The sequence below is a fragment of the Adiantum capillus-veneris genome, chromosome 26 (genome assembly GCF_014529385.1).
Source record: "Adiantum capillus-veneris isolate H3 chromosome 26, ASM1452938v2, whole genome shotgun sequence".
Lineage (NCBI taxonomy): Eukaryota > Viridiplantae > Streptophyta > Polypodiopsida > Polypodiales > Pteridaceae > Adiantum > Adiantum capillus-veneris.
In genome coordinates this window covers 27,336,372-27,359,766 of record NC_140956.1, presented here as the reverse complement: position 1 = coordinate 27,359,766, position 23,395 = coordinate 27,336,372, and the positions used below count along the sequence as shown (strand labels likewise).

Sequence of the window (23,395 nt, the reverse complement as noted above, 5' to 3'; positions counted from 1 at the left end):
GTACAGTGCCTTATACACCTCAGCAAAATGGTGTTGCTGAGAGGAAACACAGGTCACTGACGAAAATGGCACGATGTATGGTCAAAAGTCAAGCTTTACTGCATTCTTTTTGGCTTGAGGCCATCATGTGTGCCACTTATGTACTTAACAGGTGTCCTACGAAAGCTTTGCAGTCTATTACTCCATATGAAGCATGGCATGATAGAAAGCCTTCTATTGAGCACATGCGTGTTTTTGGTTGTTTGGCATATGCTTTGGTGCCACAAGTGCAGCGCAGAAAATTGGATGATAAGGCTGTCAAATGTATTTTTGTTGGTTATAGTGCTGAAAGCAAAGGTTACAGGTTGTATCATCCGCAAACAAAACGTATTCTGGTTTCACGGGATGTAGTGTTTGTGGAAGATTCTGTTCAACCCTTGCTGTCATGTACTAGAGACAGTAATGTAAGCTCACAGGACATTTATGACACTTTGTTACCTCTTTTCAGTGGTGGAAATACGAATGTAAGTTCCAATGAGGCAAATGTAGAGCCTATAGGGGTTTCTGAAAATGTTTTAGATCAGCCTATTACTGATGCAGATGTACATGATGTACTTGATGAGGAAAGGGTTGAAAATGAGCAAGCTAGAGGTATGCCAAAATGGCTGGTGCACACTTTGAGTGACAGTAAATTGGATGCACCTTTGTCTAGTCGTACTCGTTCAGGCTCTCGCCATGCATCTTATGCATCAGATTGTTATGCTTTGGCTGTGTCTAGTTTACATGATGTTGAGGAGCCTCTGTCTTTTGATGAAGCACAGAATTCAGAAAATTGGATGGCTGCCATGCAATCAGAATATGATGCACTTATAGAAAATGACACATGGACTTTATGTGATTTGCCTCCTGGCAAAAAGGCCATTGGTACGAAGTGGGTTTACAAGTTGAAACGCAAGCCGGATGGTGAGATCGATCGCCATAAGGCTCGACTTGTTGCAAAAGGTTATGCACAGCAAAAAGGCATAGATTATGAAGAGACTTTTGCTCCCACTTGCCGTATGACTACTGTGCGTTTTCTATGTGCATTGGCAGCTCATTTTGGTTGGGATGTACATCAATCAGACATTGTTACTGCTTTCTTGAATGCTGACATATTTGAGGAAGTTTATGTAACGCAGCCTCGCGGTTTTGTCATAAAAGGACAAGAGGACAAAGTGTGCAAATGTAACAAGGCTTTGTATGGGTTGAAGCAATCTCCTCGTGCTTGGTATGAGAAAGCTGACACTCATTTGGTCAAACAAGGCTTTCGTAACAGTCCAACAGAAAGCACATTGTATGTAAAGCTTGAGGGTGATGTATTTCTCATCGTGGTTCTTTATGTTGATGATTTGCTGATCACTGGACCAAATGAGAGACATATTGCTGAATTTAAGGCTGATTTGAATGCTACTTTCAAGATGAAAGATTTGGGGTTGTTGCATCATTATTTGGGTATACAGTTTAAGCAATGTGATAATGGTATTGCCTTGTGTTAGAAAAGTTACATAGAGACATTGCTATGTAAGTTTGGACTTGAGGATTGCAAACCTATTGCCACTCCCATGGAAACAGGTTTGAAGTTGAGTCTACATGATGCTGGCGATCTTGCTGATGTCACTCTTTACCAAACTGCTGTTGGCTGCCTCATTTATGTATGCAACACGAGGCCAGATATTCAGTTTGCAGTCTCACAGGTCAGCAGATTTATGCATAGCCCAGGGTCTAAGCATTGGTAGGCTGTCAAGAGGATTTTCCGCTACCTTAGTGGCACTTTACATCTTGGCTTGTTTTATCCCAAGGGGGGATCATTGCCGCCAAACTTACATGCTTTTTCGGACTCAGATTGGGCTGGTTGTTTTGACACTCGAGTGTCCACAAGTGGTTTTTGTTTCATGCTTGGCAATTCATGTATATCATGGTTGAGCAAGAAGCAACCTACTGTGGCCACTTCGAGTTGTGAGGTTGAGTATAGGGCAGTCTTCACAGCTACGGTTGAGTGTGTATGGCTCAGACGCCTTATGGCTGATTTGGGTGTTGGACAGGACACTGCCAACACTATCTACACTGACAATCAGAGCACATTGGCAGTTGCGAGGAACCCAGTTTTTCATGCTCGCACAAAGCACATTGAGGTGCATTATCACCATGTCAGGGAGAGGCTCTCGGCAGGAGAGATCAGCTTGGCTTATGTGCCAACACAGGACAACCTTGCAGATCTTTTCACAAAGGCATTGTCTCGTGAGAAGCTTGAAGCTTTCCGCAAAGCTTTGGGCTTACTCCCCTTTGTGGACTAATCCTGTCCTCAGGGCATGGCACTTCCCTTTACTCATGTGCCAGCTCTCGTTCACCGCATCACTCCAGGGGGGATTTGTTACCATATACATGTGGTAGTGATGTGTGTGAACACACTAGGACCGCCAGGGCATTTTTTCCCTCTTTAGAAGGTTTTTTCCCCGTGCATTGTATATACGCCCATCACTCTAGGGCTATCTATCTTTCCATTGCACACTAAGTAACACACTCTCTATTGTGTGTCTTGAGCTTCCTTCGTCTTCTCCAAGCTGTGTACGTTTCTCTGCAACCCTAATTCCAACACTTTCGACAAAGTGCTTTGAAACACAGGACACCCGTGCTCGTAGAGTGGCCTCTAGACTGGTTGAGCTTAGTCGCTTCTTCCTCCAGGAGTCTGCAGGTCGCTTGGCTATAGCAAGGGAGGAGGAGAAGCGTCTCCGACAGGGCATGGTTTCCTTGCAGGCGATGCACGGGCATCATCCGAACAGTCCTTGGTTGGAGGAGCAGATGCAGTAGGCTTGACAGGAGCTTGCTAGCATTGAGGAGCGGTGTCATGAGTTTGCCTTCCATCAGCAGGCATCTCAGTGGACCCAGGTGGGTGATAGAGTTACTGGGGAGTTCTTTGAGACAATGGGGCTCCGCCATGCACACACCAGTGTCAACCAGTTGAGGAGACCTGACGGATCAATTGCTTCACTGCCTGAGGACATGCGTGCAATTGCTACTACTAACTTTTACCGTGATCTATTGTCAGTCGAGCCTCAATCAGAGCACCAAGATGCATGCAGAGAACAGGTTTGGACACAGATGCCTTGCCTTGTTAATGAGGAGATGCGTCAGAGACTAGAGCTTCCCCTCTAGCTAGAGAAGCTCCATGAGGCCCTCAGAGCACTCCCCCGAGGTAGTTGTCCAGGGGAGGATGATTTGACTCCAAGCTTCTCCTTGGAGTACTAGAACTTGCTCGGTTCATATCTTTGCGGCGCATTCCAGTACATCTCTTGCACACTGGAGTGATGCCTAACAGCATGAGTGAGGGCTTGATTTACCTTATTTCCAAGGAGGGAGGCTCCTTAAATGAGATTTGACAGTGGCAACCCATCACCATCCTCGACTCAGCCTACAAAATTATAGCAAAGGCTCTGAGCTTGAGGATTCATTCACTATTAGAGAGTATTATACATGGGACCCAGACAGCTTTTGTCAAGGAGCGTAGTATCCTTGACAACATCTTCACTTTTTGGGAGGCATCTGCCCTCCCGCATCTCCGAGGAGAGAATCTGGTGATACTCCTCGATTTTAAGGAGGCCTAGATAGAGTTGACTGGGACTTCTTGGAGGGCACTCTACGCAGGATGGGCTTCTCAGATGCTTGGATTAGAGGTGTGTCAACTCTTTACAGGCGTATGCACAGTCAGGTGCTCTTGGCAGGGACGCTTCATGCTCACTTGTTCGGTCAGACAGGATTGCCCTCTAGGCCCCTTCCTCTTTTTGTTCTATGATGAGGCAATGAGAAGATTTTTGACTTCACAGCAGTTTGGCTTGCGTGGCCTAGAGCTCCCTATTAGGGGAGAAGAGCTACTTGACACTGAGTTTGCCGACGACTCAGCCTTGTACTTGGAAGGCCAGGAGGTCAATCTGCACAGGTGTGAGCGGGCTCTTGAAGTTTTTTGTTGTGTATCAAGAGCACTAATCAACTGGAGGAAGACAGTAGCTTTCTAGGTTGGCAATGCTCCTACGCCTGATTGGTCGTCAGGTGAGGGTTTCAGATGGATTCCCCCAAGGACTCCAGTTCGGTATCTGGGTTGTCAGGTTGGCCTCGACTTGTCCCCTAAGCAGCAATCTGCTTCCCTCCTCTTGTCCATTAGGAGGAAGTTGCTGCATTGGAGCTCGGCACGGGTCTCTTTGGCAGGCAGAGATGTAGTGGCCAACCAGGTGTTGTTGGCTACTATGTGGTACATCACGTCTTGCTGGATCTTCTCGAGCTCCCGTATCAACTAGGAACTTTGATCTGCGGGACACCCAATTAGCCCGGGCCAAAGTAGCCTAGCAGGTCATCACCTTACTATGTTCTCGGGGGGCGAGAGGGGGGGGCGGAGGGGGGCGGCTAGGGATCATATACCCAACACAACAGAGCAGAGCCCTTCTTGGGAAGTTTGTGGTCAGAGGACTGCTTCCAAGGGAGGAGCCTTGGAAGGAGTTGTTGCTTCACCAACTTCAAGCTGGAGTCCCTCATGCAGGAGGCCTTCGGAGCCCTTTCATCAGGTGAATCTTTCCAGAGATGCGCAGAGTTGGTCTGAGAGGAGGTTGGAGGATCGGTTTGTTGCTAGCTTGCTTAGGTCTTGGGAGCTGTTGAGGAGTGGCCTGGAGCAGCATCAGCCCACTTGCACGGAGGAGCGCGTGAGACAACCCCTTGTTTGGAACCCCATGGTTAGCACTCAGAGAGGCCACCTGGTTGGTGGTAGGCCTCATGTTTCTTGGGGTCCCATGGCAGAGGGTCCAGCCCGCACTCTTAGTGAGTGGCTTCAGTTTTCAGGTTTGTCTGAGGAGACTCAGAGCATCCAGCTACAAGGCATGAGACGGTGCAGAGAATGTGTCGGGATATTACAGAGGTTTTACCAGCCGATTGGCTCACCCCTCTAGAGACAGTAGCTCCCAAATGGATGGGGCCTTCACGCGATGGGAGATCTTCATTGCAGTTCATGCTTGCTCGGCTCGGGGTCCATACCCCCCATGTTTTTTGAGGTTCAGGGAGAGGGTCGCCTACATAGAGTCTCAGTAGAGGCTCCACAAGTAGCAGAGTGTTGTTTTCAAAGGATACGAGTAGTGGGCATCTATGGGAGGACTTGTGCCATAGATCCTCACCCACAACCGCTCCCAAAAACTTGACAAGGACTCAGCTGTGAGACCCTCCTCCAATGGCTAGTTGCACACAGAGCTACAATAGTTGGTAGCTGGCTAGTACACAATGGCTTTTCGGCAGCCTGTGCAGCATAGTTACAAGGAACAGCCATTTTGAGATCTCCGTTCCCCGTTCTATTCCTACTTGCCATTTTGAATCCCCGTTTCGTGTTTCAAACATGAGTATCCGTAACAGGGAATGGCATTTCATACCCATTGCCGTTTCCCGTTCCAATTTGCCGTTTCGGGTAACTATGTTGTGTAGCTTGTGACCATTCTCTGGAGAGCCAGCGCCACTCTCTGTGGGATTGCCCATGGCACAACAGGTTTGGCTTCGGGGGGGGGGGGCGGCAGCGGCTAGGGATCATATACCCAACACAACAGAGCAGAGCCCTTCTTGGGAAGTTTGTGGTCAGAGGACTGCTTCCAAGGGAGGAGCCCTGGAAGGAGTTGTTGCTTCACCAACTTCGAGCTGGAGTCCATCATGCAGGAGGCCTTCGGAGCCCTTTCATCAGGTGGATCTTTCCAGAGATGCGCAGAGTTGGTCTGAGAGGAGGTTGGAGGATCGGTTTGCTGCTAGCTTGCTTAGGTCTTGGGAGCTGTTGAGGAGTGGCCTGGAGCAGCATCAGCCCACTTGCACGGAGGAGCGCGTGAGACAGCCCCTTGTTTGGAACCCCATGGTTAGCACTCAGAGAGGCCACCTGGTTGGTGGTAGGCCTCATGTTTCTTGGGGTCCCATGGCAGAGGGTCCAGCCCGCACTCTTAGTGAGTGGCTTCAGTTTTCAGGTTTGTCTGAGGAGACTCAGAGCATCCAGCTACAAGGCATGAGACGGTGCAGAGAATGTGTCGGGATATTACAGAGGTTTTACCAGCCGATTGGCTCACCCCTCTAGAGACAGTAGCTCCCAAATGGATGGGGGCCTTCACGCGATGGGAGATCTTCATTGCAGTTCATGCTTGCTCGGCTCGGCGTCCATACCCCCCATGTTTTTTGAGGTTCAGGGAGAGGGTCGCCTACATAGAGTCTCAGTAGAGGCTCCACAAGTAGCAGAGTGTTGTTTTCAAAGGATACGAGTAGTGGGCATCTATGGGAGGACTTGTGCCATAGATCCTCACCCACAACTGCTCCCAAAAACTTGACAAGGACTCAGCTGTGAGACCCTCCTCCAATGGCTAGTTGCACACAGAGCTACAATAGTTGGTAGCTGGCTAGTACACAATGGCTTTTCGGCAGCCTGTGCAGCATAGTTACAGGGAACAACCATTTTGAGATCTCCGTTCCCCGTTCTATTCCTACTTGCCATTTTGAATCCCCGTTTCGTGTTTCAAACGTGAGTATCCGTAACAGGGAATGGCATTTCATACCCATTGCCGTTTCCCGTTCCAATTTGCCGTTTCGGGTAAATATGTTGTGTAGCTTGTGACCATTCTCTGGAGAGCCAGCGCCACTCTCTGTGGGATTTCCCATGGCACAACAGGTTTGGCTTCGAGCTTTTCGGCTGATGCCAGCTCTTTCCTTAGCGCGACAGTACACTTGGGGTGCTACAGCCTCGCTACCCTCATGGGCCCTGCGCTCCATTTTGAGCTAGCCTCCACCAACAGGATGATAGTGATCAGGGGGGTCGATCTACACTTCAGCCTACCACAGAGCTTACCCCCAAGAGTGGTGCAGTGAGAGAGGTGTGTTGGGAGCTCGTCTGTGGCCTGACACTCTAGTTCATTTGGCGGGCCTACTGTTTTTGCATCTTCGAGGCTCACCCTATCCCACCGGTAGAGACTGCTCGTGACTTTTGGTTGGAGCTAATTCAAACTCTCAGGGGTCAATTCGAGAGACTTCAGGCCAACTCCGACCGCATGCGGGAGCACAGAGAGGCTTTCCTACGACTCTGGTGCCCAGGGCACTTCTTCACCATGGTCCAGGGTGCACGCGGATGACACTACCGTCCACCTGTGCGGCTCTTTTCTCCTCCCATTTTATGATTTAGCCCTCATTGTACATATTTTGTTTAGTCACTGGGAAAGTCTTCTCATGCTTTTGATATAGCCCTCTCTAGTAGAGGTGGTTTGTAGCCCTATGGACAATTTTATTAACTAATGGAAGGATCTTTTTCTCGGGTTAAAAAAAATTTATCGTGCTGCAGATTCTTGCCAGGTTTAGGAAAGTGCTCGTATGCTCCGGGAAAGTCACCTTTTGCATAAGGATTTTGTTTGTGAAGCCTCCCACTGCGGTTATGCTACCGAAATTGGGCTAGAACATGCCAATTTCAGCCCGGTAAAAGTGGGACAGCTCGTAGGAACTTGCAGGTTTTCTCCCAAGTTTTTATAAGAATAAAAAAATGTTGAAAGGGGTGCCAGTCTTTGGGGCCTACAAAGTGTTGTTGTCTCCTTGAAAGCATTCCAGCTGCCAAGCCGTGGTTTGTTTGAAGTGTTAATTCCACTTACAGGTTTATTTGTGAAGTGTCTCTATGTCGTAAGTTTTTTAAGTAAAGATTCAGGTGAAAGCTAAAGTCTACCGCCCCACAGGCCGGTTTCATGCTCCCCAGTGTATGAGGCCTTGGCACTTTATTTATAGCCCCTGGGCCTTCCACAAGCAGTGTACATGAAAAGCTTCAAGTCTAAAAGCATCTGGGTCCCAGAAGCTAGCGCTAATGTTACTAGCGCAAATCGCGGAAATCCTTACAAGTGCCACGTCAACAGCCAACACAAATCGTGGAACGTCCGTACGACTCACTTTGCCACGTCAGTATCTCCATGCGATTTGGGGATTATTATTTATTTTAATCTCTAGTGTCCATTTAGGCCCTGTCGGACGGAGGCCCAAAGTTGGAACAACTTTAGAATCCTTGGTCTTTATTTTCAAGTCTCTCGGCTAGGCTCTGCAAGTTGGTAGCACTTCTCTGTAACTATCAACAGGGCTCTGATCTCTTTCTGTTTGGAGTTTGTCCTATAGATAATGCCATGTCATCACTTTGTGACACGATATGCACCGACCTTCACATATGATCAGTAGACAGTTGAGTATACAAACGCATGCAGTAACCTGGGAGTGATCTTCAATGGTCCAATGTTCTCCTTGAGGAGAGCAACAGAGACCAGACTCATGAGAGTAAATGCAGCTTTGGGGAGGATGGAGAGGATGTGTTCGCGAATTCAGTTTCACGAACCTCGAAGAAAGCTCTAGCTATTTGACACATTGATTAGTTCAGCCATGCTTTATGGGATGCAAATATGGGGACCATCCATAGTCCATCATATCCGAGCTGGCAGTACTTATGGATGAAGATGTATGGAGAGGCCTCTAGTCTCTACGATTTCCCGGATAATTAGGGCCAAGGCCTCTATAGCACATGAGATTATTCGTGCAGAGCTTGCTGCTTCACCGCTGGTCATAGAGGCACTTACAAATCCGTCTCTTCTATGCACAGTATCCGGGATCTCCCCAAAGGTAGATATGCTTGCCTAGCTTGGGAGTCTTCTCGACAGCTTGCCTCACAAGGAGACACATCTTGTTGGTATGCACATTTGACACCTACATGGTTTTAGTATGGACAGACTACCCCCCTTCTAGTACTCGCTGAATGCACCCTCCTTGTCTCTCACACGGACCAAGATTACTAGGAGGACATGGACAGAGCCGACATGAGAGCTTGGCACGAAGATGGCTTTCTACAGAGAGCATCTTCTCTAGCTCATAGAGAATGGATTTACGATCAGACCTGCTTATATGGACACTCATTTGTCCCATGGGATACGATGGGCTATTGGTCAAATGCACGCATCATCGCACCAGCAAGAGATTGAGACTGGTAGATTGAGGAGAGTATGAGCAAAGGCCAGGATTTGCCAGTTGTGTCATATAGAGCTAGAGACAGAGACATTCACAGAAAGAAATCACTGATTTTAGATAGTGGGAGACATTCACAGAGGGAAATCACTGATTTCTGTAGAGCAGAGACTCAGCAGTCAGATAAGCAAGCTTCACAACAGACTTTAAAGTCCACCTAAAGGTATATTGACTGATAGAGCCATTGAGCTTGGGAGAGCTAGATGCCCACATCTACGAGGGCGGCGGGCCACCACAACATCAACGGAGGCTCCATCAAAGGATCAGGACTATTCTAGCACGGCATGGGAGACGTCCAATACGACTATTACAGCGTAGACATTGACGATATTCTTCAATGACCGATGCAGTACATCCTCGGACAGCACCCAATGCCGGACATCCTTGGACACTAATGTTCATTTTAGCTTTTAGCTTTTAGCTTTTATTTTACTTCATTTCATTTCATTTTATTTTGTACCCAGACATTGTATTAGATCCACCAAGATTGTATCAGTTTGGTCTCATAGGTCATTTTGTCCTTTTGAAGGCGTTTGATATGACAGTCTCTCTCTCTCTCTCTCTCTCTCTCTCTCTCTCTCTCTCACACACACACACACACACACAATGGGACTAACCCAAAAGTTCCTTCTATCGAGGATATGCTCAATTGAGACCAATGCTCAGGAAGCCATTTGGCGAGACCAAAATCCGAAATCTGCGCCAAGAAATCTACCTTTTAACAAGAGACTCTGCATAGCATATGGATTAAATTTTTTGGTACCTGTGGCTCCAATTCAGGACCCAGCAAGATATTGGATGCTTTGATGTCCCTATGTATGATACGCCGCGGACACACAGTGTGCAGATAGTGCAGGCCTCGAGCTATACCAACAGCTATCTTGTATCGGACAGACCAATCTAATAAAGGAGTGTTTACACCTGATAATATCATCATTCACTGAAGTGTAAATTATTAACGTGGCACACATGGAGTTGTTTTTAAATGGTGATATGTTGTCAGAAATCATGTGTGCGCAATTTCCAAAACATATGGAGCTTTTACCCTGAGCGACGTGGGAGCACAATATTTCAATGCAACATGTCCAACAGTACTAGCATGCAATAAGATTACAGTTTGTAAGTTCAATTGTGCATAATTCCTATACACCGTATGATACACCAAACCAGACCAAACATATGACTAAAACAACCAATTTGAGAGGTGTGTGGTTGCATACCATGTAGCCATGTGGCTAGACTCCCATTAGGTGAGAAGTCGAATATAAGGTGTAAGCCCTCTTCCACACAAAATCCAACCAGAGGAGTGGTGTTGGGATGATCCTCATGACCAATGATGCCAAGCTCAGTGAGAAAATCGCACTCCTTAATCTCTTCGGATCGACCTTCCCTCAACCTCTTGATCGCAACAGTCCGGCCATCAAGTAGTGTCCCCTTATAAACCTCGGCATGACCACCTTTCCCAACTAAGTTAGCTGTCCAAACACAAACCATGTCAAAAGTCCCATGCTTCCCTTCAATTCTCATAACCCAAGCAAGAAGCAAGCCCTTCTTGACTAGCGTTTTGAGTTAATAGTGTAGCTTCCATTAGCCACATTAGAGGCAAAGCCTGTTCTGAATCAGCATTAGGTAGAAAGGATCACCTGGATTGAAGTCGGTCGTTGCAAAAGCAATCTCTTCATAGAGGAAGGACCTCCATTTCTGCTTGCCATAAGCTGAAATGGGGGGGTCATGTCTCATGCTCTCTATTCCCCATAGCGTATTAACATATGATTTGAAAGAGTTCCTCACGGATGTGTAGTCTAGAGGACCAGGAATCCTTTTAAAGCAGCGAGATGGAGAAATGGCTAATGTTCGACAACTGGATCCATTCCTCCATAGACCCAAGCAGTGGTGGGTCTTCTCTTGATCCACATCTTGCTGTAGTGGTATACAGGACAAAAAGCCTTTCAACGATACTGATGAAGACAAGTTGCCGTATGAGCTTGTAGAAGGTGAGCTTGAGGCAGACTCAAACAAGTCAAAAACCCCTCTCGGAGAGCCACCCCCCATGTGTGTAGTCCATGCTTTGTTGACCACTTTATTATTGTGGTCATCTGAGGTTTCATCATCAATATGTCTGCTCCACAAAGGGCTTGATGTACGGGAGAACTGCCTTTGGTGTGAACCAGGTGGTGAACGAAGATCAGCGATTCTCCGGTAAGGGACGCAAAGATGAGGATCTGTATATATCCATTCAAAATCACTACACACCTTTTGTGTCATTTTCAATTAACGTAAATGCTTATTTCCTATTAAAATATTGTAAAGCTATTTGCACGGGTTCTCTCCATGTATGTGCATGGGCCATAGCATTTGTTAAAGCATATATGCCAGTTTTGTACATGATTGAAGTGCCTCCACAAGCATGCGATATGTTGAGCAGACACATTGGCAACACACCTTCACAAATTGTAGAGTCACTAGCCTTGGATTCTTTGATTCTGCTCTCTTTGAAGAAGAGCACATTGTAGCTTTTCACAATTATGATAGAGCACCCCAAGGGAGCCTTCTGTGCGAGTGAGTTACCCTTTCTTTGGGGATTCCTATAAAAACACAAAGGTTGACACAGCACCAGGAGCATTCAATTTTCAGAGCTAAGAGAACAGAAGTGATACAATAAATTAAAAAAGCACGGCAGTCGTTACTACCACAATCTTTTTTTCAGCTTTACCACAGCACTTGGTTACTTGGAGGACTTATCACAAGCATTGTAGCAAGCACCGCAGCAGCCTCATGGACAAGCTCAAGCTCTTCATTTCCACTTAATGCAAAGTCAAATTCCAGATGTATCTGCCAGTAAAACAGATACGTCCCATAAGAATGGGATAATACTAGCCCAATTTCAGAGCAGTAAGACTGCATTTTACCTGCTTGACTTCACAGAGCTCTTTCAATGCCTTTTGATGAGAGGACCAGGCTTCGTAGTCCTCCGCTTGGAGCTTTCCTGTCATATTTTCGAGCTTGGAGCCTGGCAGTTGGGAATCATACACAACTGTGCTTCAATTGCCAGCCATGCCCTTTTAAAAGAAAACGTGGTAAAAGACTATGTAGCATCACAACAGGTGAAGCGTTGAAACACTCGCATTTCCGAATTTATGTGGGATAGCAAAGTGCAGATGACAGAACCCGCATAACGACTATAACATGTGCCAGTAGCAATGCGGCAAGGACAAGGAGGGACTCACCTGAACGATTGAGCTGGAAGGCAATGATAGTGTCCCCAGATGCTGCTGCCACATTAATCGCCCATGCGAGAAGCTCCAGATCGTCTTCATGGCAGCGCAACCCCACAAGTATAGTTTCCTGCATCGACAGGTTCTTGTGCCTCTCTTGCACTTGCAAAAACCTGTTCTCATTCTTCCAATGCTGCACTTTCTTGTGTGAAGAAAGCTGCATTTTGGAGCTCCAACAGTATGTGCCCTGACCATGCCTCAGGCTGCTTTTCCCATTGACAGTTTCATGCTTTCATGATCGGCATCTCTTACCCACTATGGCAGAGAGAGAGAGAGAGAGAGAGAGAGAGAGTACATTCTCCTGCTTCGGCGAGCCTTGGTTCAGCGAGAGTTCATCAGTACAAGCTCCAATCAGCTCTCACGTAAAAGTTTATAAATCGAAAAAGCTCCAAAGCGCCGCATGTGCCAGCGTACTTTGGCATGTGCATCCAATTCATAAACCGCCAACAAGTCCTCCCATTACAGTTTTACCCCATGCTACTTTATTAGAGGACTCAAGCCAAATACCACAATGCATTAAAGAAGCGTCGACGAAGGAGCTCCACAAAGTGGCATGCCAAATGGGGCACAAGTTCAAATCATGACACACGAAGGGCAGTCACATGTGTCGTTTAACATCTAAGGTGAAAAGGCATCTAAGGTAGGTAAAGTCCTTCCAGAGGAAGTATCAATTCCAAATGGGACCCTGTGCTTCTCATGGAGGTTGATTTGAAACAGGAGTCAAATATATAGTCCCAATGAAGGATTGCAAGGATAATCTCCTCCATAAGCAAAAATTGTCTATTGAAACTTGCACAATGCATGTTTCAACTGCATGGAGCTAGGACATGTCATCAAAAACTGCCCTCACCTAAGGAAAACGGTTCCTCCTGCTGATAATAGTAAAGGAGGGGATTCTACCCAACCCTTCTAGGATGTCCTCATGAAAAATTCCTGCAAAAACCCTAAACCCCTCAAGGGTTCTTCCTCTTAAGAGAATCACTAAATTCAATGCCCTCTTAGAAGAGATTTTCGGCCTTTTTAGTTATGATCTTAATGAAGAAGAGGTAGCTCCTTCAGATATCCACCATATAGAAAACCCTCCCCCATGCTCGAGTCCTCCATCTGCCAACTAGGACAATGGGTGTCACAAACATGACCCTTTCGACAAGGTTAACGCGGTCAATAGGCAATTGTCTCCAATCCCCAATAAACAGGCCAAAGGCATGTGATCAGGCTCCAGCTCTTCAAATAGTGAAGGGGAAACACCCAATAAGCATCACCTTTCATGCAAAGCCTCATCTTTTCAGACCTTAAAGAGAATGACTCCATTATGAAGAAGCAATCGGTTGCTTCTTTTGAGAATACTTATGACCCAAGCTGAGAAAGAAACTTTCCCCATTTAGAGTACCACCAAATCCAAGAGGCAAAAGCAAAGTTCCTTCATTGAATCTCAAAATTTGGTAGATATTTCTGAAGACTCTAGCTTCACCTAGTGCAATAAGCAACTGGCTCCCACTTTAGAGCTCCTTTAGAGTTGCAAGGCTGGACTGAGCCTACATGTCAGTAAATTTGCTACAGGAACATTGGCAGGTAACCAATATAAAGTAGACTAATCTTTGTTGATGTCAAACCACTCTCCCTTTGTTTAAGAGCTTCATAGAAGTGAATGCATGTACAAGTTAAGATGGACACATCTAGATCAGTCATTACTTAAGATTCACTCAATTACAAATAAAATTCACTTTGTGTCTTCCAAAATTCTTTCAAATCGTGCCATTCTACATTTAAAGCTTGCAGCATGTTAAAGAAACTACGAGTGATGATTGAACTTAAGAAAAAATCTAGAGATATCAAGGCATATAGAAGGATGAAGATAAAAGAGAAGATTCTTCTCCTTGAAGAAAATTTGCCCCAGCCAACTCCTCCCCTTAGTGAGTTATTAAAATTCAAAGAGAAACTTAGACAAGAAGAGCTTCTAGATGCTAATTATGCCCTTTGCTTGGACTAGGGAATTCTAGACAAGGAAAGATAGACAGACCCAACAAGCACATAATGAACTACTCAAAAAGACAAAAGCCAAAGACTTCATGTAGGCTAGAGAATGGCAAGGTTGTCACCACCCATAATGAGAATATGGAAATAACTTATGAATTTTATAGCAATGTTCTCTCAACTCTCCCTCAAACAAATTGAGTTAACATTGATGCTAAGGCAAGAATTTCCAAGGTCAGAAGGAAGGTTGTGGCTTCTATAGGACCTAACGCTTCTCCTTGACCAACCTTTCTATGAGGGGGCGTTAAAGGAAACTATCAGCAAGGTGAAAGAGGGGAAAACACCTAGTTTAGATAATCTTCCCAATGAGTTCTTCAAAGTTTATTAGGAATTTCTCATACTCTACATTCTATAGTCTAGCAAGAATCATATAGAGTAGAAGCTCCTTCCACTAAAGTTAATTTAGAGTCATTAAAAAGATGTATAAAAAGGGGACTAAAGAGGAGTTGGCCAATTAGACACCCATTATTGTTGGAATTAGGGTTGCAGAGAAACGCACACAGCTTGGAGAAGACGAAGTAAGCTCAAGGCACACAATAGAGAGTGTGTTACTTAGTGTGCAATGGAAAGATAGATAGCCCTAGAGTGATGGGCGTATATACAATGCACGGGGGAAAAAAACTCCTAAAGAGGGAAAAGATGCCCTGGCGGTCCTAGTGTGTTCACACACATCACTACCACATGTATATGGTAAAAAATCCCCCCTGGAGGGATGCGGTGAACGAGAGATGGCACATGAGTAAAGGGAAGTGCCATGCCCTGAGGACAGGATCAATCCACAAAGGGGAGTAAGCCCAAAGCTTTGCAGAAAGCTTCAAGCTTCTCACGAGACAATGCCTTTCTGAAAAGATCTGCAAGGTTGTCCTGTGTTGGCACATAAGCCAAGCTGATCTCTCCTACTGAGAGCCTCTCCCTGACATAGTGGTAATGCACCTCAATGTGCTTTGTGCGAGCATGAAAAACTAGGTTCCTCGCAACTGCCAATGCGCTCTGACTGTCAGTGTAGATAGTGTTGGCAGTGTCCTGTCCAACACCCAAATCAGCCATAAGGCGTCTGAGCCATACACACTCAATCGTAGTTGTGAAGACTGCCCTGTACTCAGCCTCACAACTCGAAGTGGCCACAGTAGGTTGCTTCTTGCTCAACCATGATATACATGAACTGCCAAGCATGAAACAAAAACCACTTGTGGACACTCAAGTGTCAAAACAACCAGCCCAATCTGAGTCCGAAAAAGCATGTAAGTCTGGCGGCAATGATCCCCCCTTGGGATAAAACAAGCCAAGATGTAAAGTGCCACTAAGGTAGCGGAAAATCCTCTTGACAGCCTGCCAATGCTTAGACCCTGGGCTATGCATAAATCTGCTGACCTGTGAGACTGCAAACTGAATATCTGGCCTCGTGTTGCATACATAAATGAGGCAGCCAACAGCAGTTTGGTAAAGAGTGACATCAGCAAGATCGCCAGCATCATGTAGACTCAACTTCAAACCTGTTTCCATGGGAGTGGCAATAGGTTTGCAATCCTCAAGTCCAAACTTACATAGCAATGTCTCTATGTAACTTTTCTGACACAAGGCAATACCACCATCACACTGCTTAAACTGTATACCCAAGTAATGATGCAACAGCCCCAAATCTTTCATCTTGAAAGTAGCATTCAAATCAGCCTTAAATTCAGCAATATGTCTCTCATTTGGTCCAGTGATCAGCAAATCATCAACATAAAGAACCACGATGAGAAATACATCACCCTCACGCTTTACATACAATGTGCTTTCTGTTGGACTGTTACGAAAGCCTTGTTTGACCAAATGAGTGTCAGCTTTCTCATACCAAGCACGAGGAGATTGCTTCAACCCATACAAAGCCTTGTTACATTTGCACACTTTGTCCTCTTGTCCTTTTATGACAAAACCGCGAGGCTGCATTACATAAACTTCCTCAAATATGTCACCATTCAAGAAAGCAGTAACAATGTCTGATTGATGTACATCCCAACCAAAATGAGCTGCCAATGCACATAGAAAACGCACAGTAGTCATACGACAAGTGGGAGCAAAAGTCTCTTCATAATCTATGCCTTTTTGCTGTGCATAACCCTTTGCAACAAGTCGAGCCTTATGGCGATCGATCTCACCATGCGGCTTGCGTTTCAACTTGTAAACCCACTTCGTACCAATGGCCTTTTTGCCAGGAGGCAAATCACATAAAGTCCATGTGTCATTTTCTATAAGTGCATCATATTCTGATTGCATGGCAGCCATCCAATTTTTTGAATTTTGTGCTTCATCAAAAGTCAAAGGCTCCTCAATATCATGTAAGCTAGACACAGCCAAAGCATAACAATCTGATGCATAAGATGCATGGTGAGAGCCTGAACGAGTACAACTAGACAAAGGTGCATCCAATTTACTGTCACGCAAAGTGTGCACCAGCCATTTTGGCATACCTCTAGCCTGCTCATTTTCAGCCCTTTCCTCATCAAGTACATCATGTACATCTGCATCAGTAATAGGCTGATCTAAAACATTTTCAGAAACCCCCATAGGCTGTACATTTGCCTCATTGGAACTTACATTCATATTTCCACCACTGAAAAGAGGCAACAAAGTGTCATAAATGTCCTGTGAGCTTACATTACTATCTCTAGTACATGACACCAAGGGCTGAACAGAATCTTCCACAAACACTACATCCCGAGAAACCAGAATACGTTTTTTTTGCGGATGATACAACCTGTAACCTTTGCTTTCAGCACTATAACCAACAAAAATACATTTGACAACCTTATCATCCAATTTTCTGCGCTGTACTTGTGGCACCAAAGCATATGCCAAACAGCCAAAAACACGCATGTGCTCAATAAAAGGCTTTCTATCATGCCATGCTTCATATGGAGTAATAGACTGCAAAGCTTTCGTAGGACACCTGTTAAGTACATAAGTGGCACACATGATGGCCTCAAGCCAAAAAGAATGCAGCAAAGCTTGACTTTTGACCATACATCGTGCCATTTCCGTCAGTGACCTGTTTTTCCTCTCAGCAACACCATTTTGCTGAGGTGTATAAGGCACTGTACATTGGTGTTTCATCCCACGACTAGCCAGAACTGCATTAAAATCATGAGACATATACTCCCCCCCTCGATCGGAACGGAGGGTGCCCATAGTACATTTCGAGACATTTTCAGCCATAGCCAGAAATTGTTTGAAGCACATAAAAACTTCGGACTTCGCTTTAAGCGGAAATACCCGTGCATGCCTGGAGTAATCATCAATGAAAGTCACGAAGTACAGGTAATTGCCCAAGGACAGAGTTTGCATGGGCCCACAAACATCACTATGCACAAGCTGCAACCTGCATGTGGCCCGAACTGAACCATCCTTTGGAAATTTAGAACGCTGCATCTTACCCAAAATACAGCCTTCACAAACATGTTTGACAGGTGCTTCAAGAGGCGGCAAAGAAGCAACCATATCAGATTTCTGCAAACACAGCAAACTGGCAAAATTCAGATGACCAAAACGTGCATGCCAAAGTTTTGCATCTGAAATAGCCCTTGAATCTGCAACATCATTTGCAAAATTTTGTCCACACTTGTCATACAAAGTGTACTTATACAGCCCACGACACAAAAGCCCAGATGCAACAATTTCATCACCAAAACTGAGATCATGAACTGTACATCTGTCATCCACAAATTTGACTACAAGTCCAAGTCTAGCAAGTGCGGATACCGACAAGAGATTCTTCTTGATCCCAGGTACATAAAGTGCATCAACGAGTGTGAAAGAACTACCATTAGCAGCAGTAAGCACAATCTTTCCAACTCCCTGAACTGGATAAGAGGCGTTGTTGGCACAAGTGACTGAATTCCCATGAGGGACAGACTCGAGAGAGGTAAACAATTCACGATGTGAGGTAATGTGCTTTGTAGCACCACTGTCGAAATACCACACATGTGAATCTGCAGCAACTGACAAGCATGCATCATGGACAGCAGGATTGTAAGTGCACTTTGCGCTAAAAGCCCATTCTGCATCAACATCAACAACACAGTCTCCTTTCACAGAAGACTCAACAATGGCTTCATATGTAGTGGAACCAGCATTTGCAGTGGAACCACCCTCTTTCTTCTTAGCCTCTTTGGCCTTCAACTTAGGACACGACTTGATCAAGTGATCATTGGCTTTACAATAATGGCAGCGCATCTTCTTTTTGCCCTTATCATCAGAATTGCCAGATGAATTACTGCCAGCAGAAGCATTAGGAACAGAATTTTTGCCACTCGCAACAGAACCATAAGAAGTGGCTGCATTACTGTTACCACCCTTTCTTTGAGAAGCAATAAAAGCCTGTTCAACTGCACGCTGCCTAGTCCTGTTTTTTCTAGAAAGTGACTCTTGCAACAGCAATGTGCATAATGCATCAAACTTGACAACTTCAGGATTTCCTTGGGTCATCAGTCTCCAAGTACTAGCAAAAGTCTGGTAGGAATCTGGTAAGGTATCAAGAATAGTCTGCACAAGGGAACTGTCTGAAATGACTTCACCTGCAGAAATAAGCTGCTCATTGATATCCTTGACACTAGCAAGGAAAGTGTCCATATCATCTTCCTCATGCATAATCTTCGACTCCAACTCTTTACGCAGCAAAGCAATTTTAGCCTCATTGCGGCTTGCATAAAGACCTGCTAAAATATCCCAAGCCTGTTTTGCTGATTTTGCTGAACGGATGTGAGGAACAATGGTGCGCTTCACAGACAACGCAATCAATGCATGAGCCTGCGCATCCTTAACATCTCAACGAGCTGGTTTTGCCGTAGGCGAAAAAACTCTAACAGCTGCAATCCTTGCAGCAAGACCTGCAACATCCTCAACATCGCCTACATCCTCAGAACCAGGACGTACGTCAATGCCCTACACAATGTTCCAGACACCTTTTGACACAAGAACATGTTGCATCATATAAGCCCACATAGGGTAGTTTTCCCCATCCAACCTGTCCTCAGTAGCAAACATCTTGAACACATCTGTGTTGTTGTTGTCAGCCATGGTAAATGCTGCACCTGATGTGAAAACTGCCCGAAAATAGGAGAAACGGAGCGGGAACAACCTGTGCTATATAGCACAAACTGTAGAAGACTATAAGGCACCTGTTATGCAAAAAACGGCACTGACAGAAATTCTGCACAAAATGACGGAATAGCCTGTGCAGTACTGCCTGTAGTCGAAACGGAGGCCGAAATGAGCCCAAATCAAAATTCTGAGCAGACCTAGCTCTTCGAGCTACCCCAAAATATTTTTCGACCTACGAACGCTTGCCAAAGCTCACTGAAATCGGAGAAAGTGAGGAGGCGTGTGCTGGAGCAGCTGGCGACTAAGCCGGGGAGGACGTGGCCTGCTCTGATACCAATTGTTGAAATTAGGGTTGTAGAGAAACGCACACAGCTTGGAGAAGACGAAGTAAGCTCAAGGCACACAATAGAGAGTGTGTTACTTAGTGTGCAATGGAAAGATAGATAGCCCTAGAGTGATGGGCGTATATACAATGCACGGGGGAAAAAACCTCCTAAACAGGGAAAAAATGCCCCGGCGGTCCTAGTGTGTTCACACTACCACATGTATATGGTAACAATTATATGTTGAGATTTTTTCCCTAACCCTAGCTAGGAGGATTAGCCCCCTCATGGAATAGTTTATCCTTAAAGAGAATAAGGGATTCATTAAAGGTAGAACTATTGTTGATACAATCGTTGCCTTGTGGGGAGGTATGGAACATGCCTAGGAGTCAAGCCAAGATTTTATATTCTTCAAGATAGATTTTGACAAGGCATATGACAGAATGGAGTGGGAGTTTTCACACACATCACTACCACATGTATATGGTAACAATTATATGTTGAGATTTTTTCCCTAACCCTAGCTAGGAGGATTAGCCCCCTCATGGAATAGTTTATCCTTAAAGAGAATAAGGGATTCATTAAAGGTAGAACTATTGTTGATACAATCGTTGCCTTGTGGGGAGGTATGGAACATGCCTAGGAGTCAAGCCAAGATTTTATATTCTTCAAGATAGATTTTGACAAGGCATATGACAGAATGGAGTGGGAGTTTTTTCTTTAATCTTTGCAATATATTGGACAGGGTAAACTGTTTATTAAATTTTTCCACATTTTTTTTGGAAATGATTTTGCTAAAATCTTTATCTATGGGCTTATTACTAATGCGATTGCTCTCAACACATATTAAGGTAAGGATGCCATTTGGATCCTCTTTTGTACACAATTGTCTTTGATGCTTTGGGTTGGCTAATCAAAGATTGTATTCAAAAGGACTTGTACTACATGCCATTGAAATTCCACGCTCTTCTTATGTTCTTTGCTTGCAACAATTTACAGATGATACTAATGCCATTATCACGAACGAGGAAGAATTTGTGGGTGCCCTTTTTGGGAATTCTGGAATGTTTCTTGTGTTGCTAGTGGTTTTTTCATAAACCACCACAAAACTAGATACAAGGTTTTTGTAGGTACGGTCCTCAAAGTGGTAATTGATGCAAAAACGTCAAAGTACCCTTGAGGATCAGATATTCATGTCACTTGGAGTTTGTATCGGTTTCAATGTTAGTTTCTCATGAAGATGGGAATAAGTAGTTGACATAAGGAAAGTGTTTTCTTGGCATTCAATGTAGCCTCATTTGTCCTCAAGGATTTTTGTTCTTAATAATTATATTTTATCATCATTCATGTATTTTCTATCTTGTTGGAAATCCTCTACAATTGAAATGAATGAAGTTTTATCTCTATCAAGAAGATTCTTATGGGGAGTGGACAACCTTCATAACAAGATTCCAAAGGTCTCCTCACAAATCCGATTGTCAACCATAAGCGAGTGGAGGGCTAGGTGTCTTCAATCTACAAAGAATGGTTGATAGCTAGCAGCAAAATAGATATTCAAAGCCATAAAATCTGATCAGTTTTGGTCATCTTTAATAAAAAGAAAAACTCACCTTATTTTATGGAGGAGTACAAAGCATGGAAAGTGTTATCTTTGAGGGTGATTGTTCTCTCCACAAAAAAAGTTTAAGCCAATTAGCTCAACTTTGACTTGCAGAATGTTGGAAGCCTAGAATGCCATAAGCTTCCCAAGGACATCACTTTTGGTTATCACTATCGACTACATGATTCCATTTGATTGGGCTCCTTTGCTATTAGGCATAAGTTTAAGCTTGAATGAAAGTCCCATATGTGCTTCAAGAAAGGCATAAGATCTTGGAAAGATGTCTATAGAGACAACGGTTGGCTTGATAGTACTAAATTGGCTAACGTGTTTGAACTGTCAAGAACTTCGTCAACTCTGGGGAAAATATGAACCCTTTAGGGGCCCTTTGGGATTAAACTTAATTAGAGGCCAACCAATAGAAAGAGGGTGGTGGACACACTCTATACCCTCAAAAAGTTGGGGGGACAAAAGTATCTTACACATCTTAATGGCCTCAAGTACTTGGGAGGGGAGGTGGGGAACCACTTTTTGACTTCTTTCCCCCCTTTTCTTGGCCAGATTGGAAAATAAACTAAAATATTGAATTTTGAAAAATCTTCCAAAGTCATATCTTCCCTCCTTAAAATTGTTCCAATTTTATTTTATGGTCATATTTTTGAACCTCTATAAAAGTAAAAAAACATGTACTCACACGTTCATTTTTTTTTTAATCTTTTAAAACGTCATTTTCTACTCTCAAAAGTTCCCCCAAACCTATCTCATATCCAAAAAGTGATTTTCTCTATTTAGTATTCATTTCCCAAGCCCTCCATTGCTACTACAATCACACTCATTCTCTATTCCAACATTGTCTCTCTACTAATCTTCTTTCACTTCCATTATTGAGCACCAAGCAGGCTCCTCCTGTCGGGCCTAAGGTATGACTGGGTAGGCCAAGGTCGGGATGTTCATGTAGTTTAAGGGGCTGTAATTAGTAGGCCAAGGTTCTATATATAACATGGATTGTTGAGAGATACATGCCTCAGTTCCTAGTCTCTTAGACTGGTATCAAAGCTCAAGGGAGCAGGGCATCCATGGAGGAGGGGAGAAGTCATGGAGAGTCTTCTCTCTCTCTCTCTCTCTCTCTCTCTCTCTCTCTCTCTCTCTCTCTCTCTCTCTCTCTCTCTCTCTCTCTCTCTCTCTCTCTCTCTCTCTCTCTCGTCGAGGTTCCATGGTAGTAGAGGATGCAAGAAATGACCATATGTTGGGTTGGGTCTATAATTGACCTCCATCAAATCAGTTGGGAGCAGTACCAAAGAGGGTCACCCCAAGGCAGGCAAGCGACATTTTTTGTTTTTGCATGTGGAGCTGAAACAAACCTCAAAAGCCAATGTGAGAACTTCTTGTTTTCCCACGTTGCTACATGAGGAGAACACCACGAATCTTCAAATTTGATTCACATTAAAGTTAAAGGTGCGCCCTAAATTGGGCACCTACTGAGGTCAAGGCTGAAGCCCACGATAGAAGTTGGCAAGTTTGGAATATGCAAGGGAAGATTTGGTATTCAAGGGAAGCCATGAAACCCATGTTGAATCATATCTCCCCATGCAAGGCATGGTGTTGGCAAAGAATCATGAGGCATGTTTGGAGGTTGATCTTGTCACCTTGCACCCGAGACAAAGGTATCTAAGCTAAACCAACACATACTAGAGCTCATGACCTCAAATCTTTGCAAAATTCCTTCTACGTAATCCCATGGGACTTGCAAGGGAAAGAAATTTTCCATGGGTGACATGACCAAGAAAATCCCTAGATCTATGATTGACTATCAAGTTTGCATGCATCATGCATGCATAGATAGACTTCTACCACATATTCTATGGTGGCGGCTAAAGTTTGCCATCAAATTTAGCATATACTAGGGTTCAAGATTGGAAAAATGAACCTTATTAGAAAATTTGTACAAGCCAATGGTTGGAAAAGTGCAACTTATTGGCAAATTTGTACAAGCCAAAGATCTACAACAATTGGACTTTTTTGCAACGAGA

General features: G+C 44.6%; 1 protein-coding gene across 1 annotated transcript in view; it reads right to left on the bottom strand.

The window, feature by feature from the left end:
* The window catches only part of LOC147423168 (putative receptor-like serine/threonine-protein kinase At5g57670), a 38,610-nt gene extending 25,881 nt beyond the window's left edge, over positions 1 to 12,729 (bottom strand). The window contains exons 1-8 of the mRNA XM_086501035.1: positions 12,279 to 12,729; positions 11,961 to 12,061; positions 11,765 to 11,883; positions 11,494 to 11,636; positions 10,695 to 11,273; positions 10,272 to 10,526; positions 9,815 to 9,972; positions 9,669 to 9,748 (exon numbers count right to left, since the gene is read on the bottom strand). Coding sequence (XP_086357161.1) covers positions 9,669 to 9,748; positions 9,815 to 9,972; positions 10,272 to 10,526; positions 10,695 to 11,273; positions 11,494 to 11,636; positions 11,765 to 11,883; positions 11,961 to 12,061; positions 12,279 to 12,489 — 1,646 coding nt within the window. The 5' untranslated portion in view covers positions 12,490 to 12,729. The remainder of the gene's footprint in view (positions 1 to 9,668; positions 9,749 to 9,814; positions 9,973 to 10,271; positions 10,527 to 10,694; positions 11,274 to 11,493; positions 11,637 to 11,764; positions 11,884 to 11,960; positions 12,062 to 12,278) is intronic.
* Between the last annotated feature and the right edge of the window lie 10,666 nt (positions 12,730 to 23,395).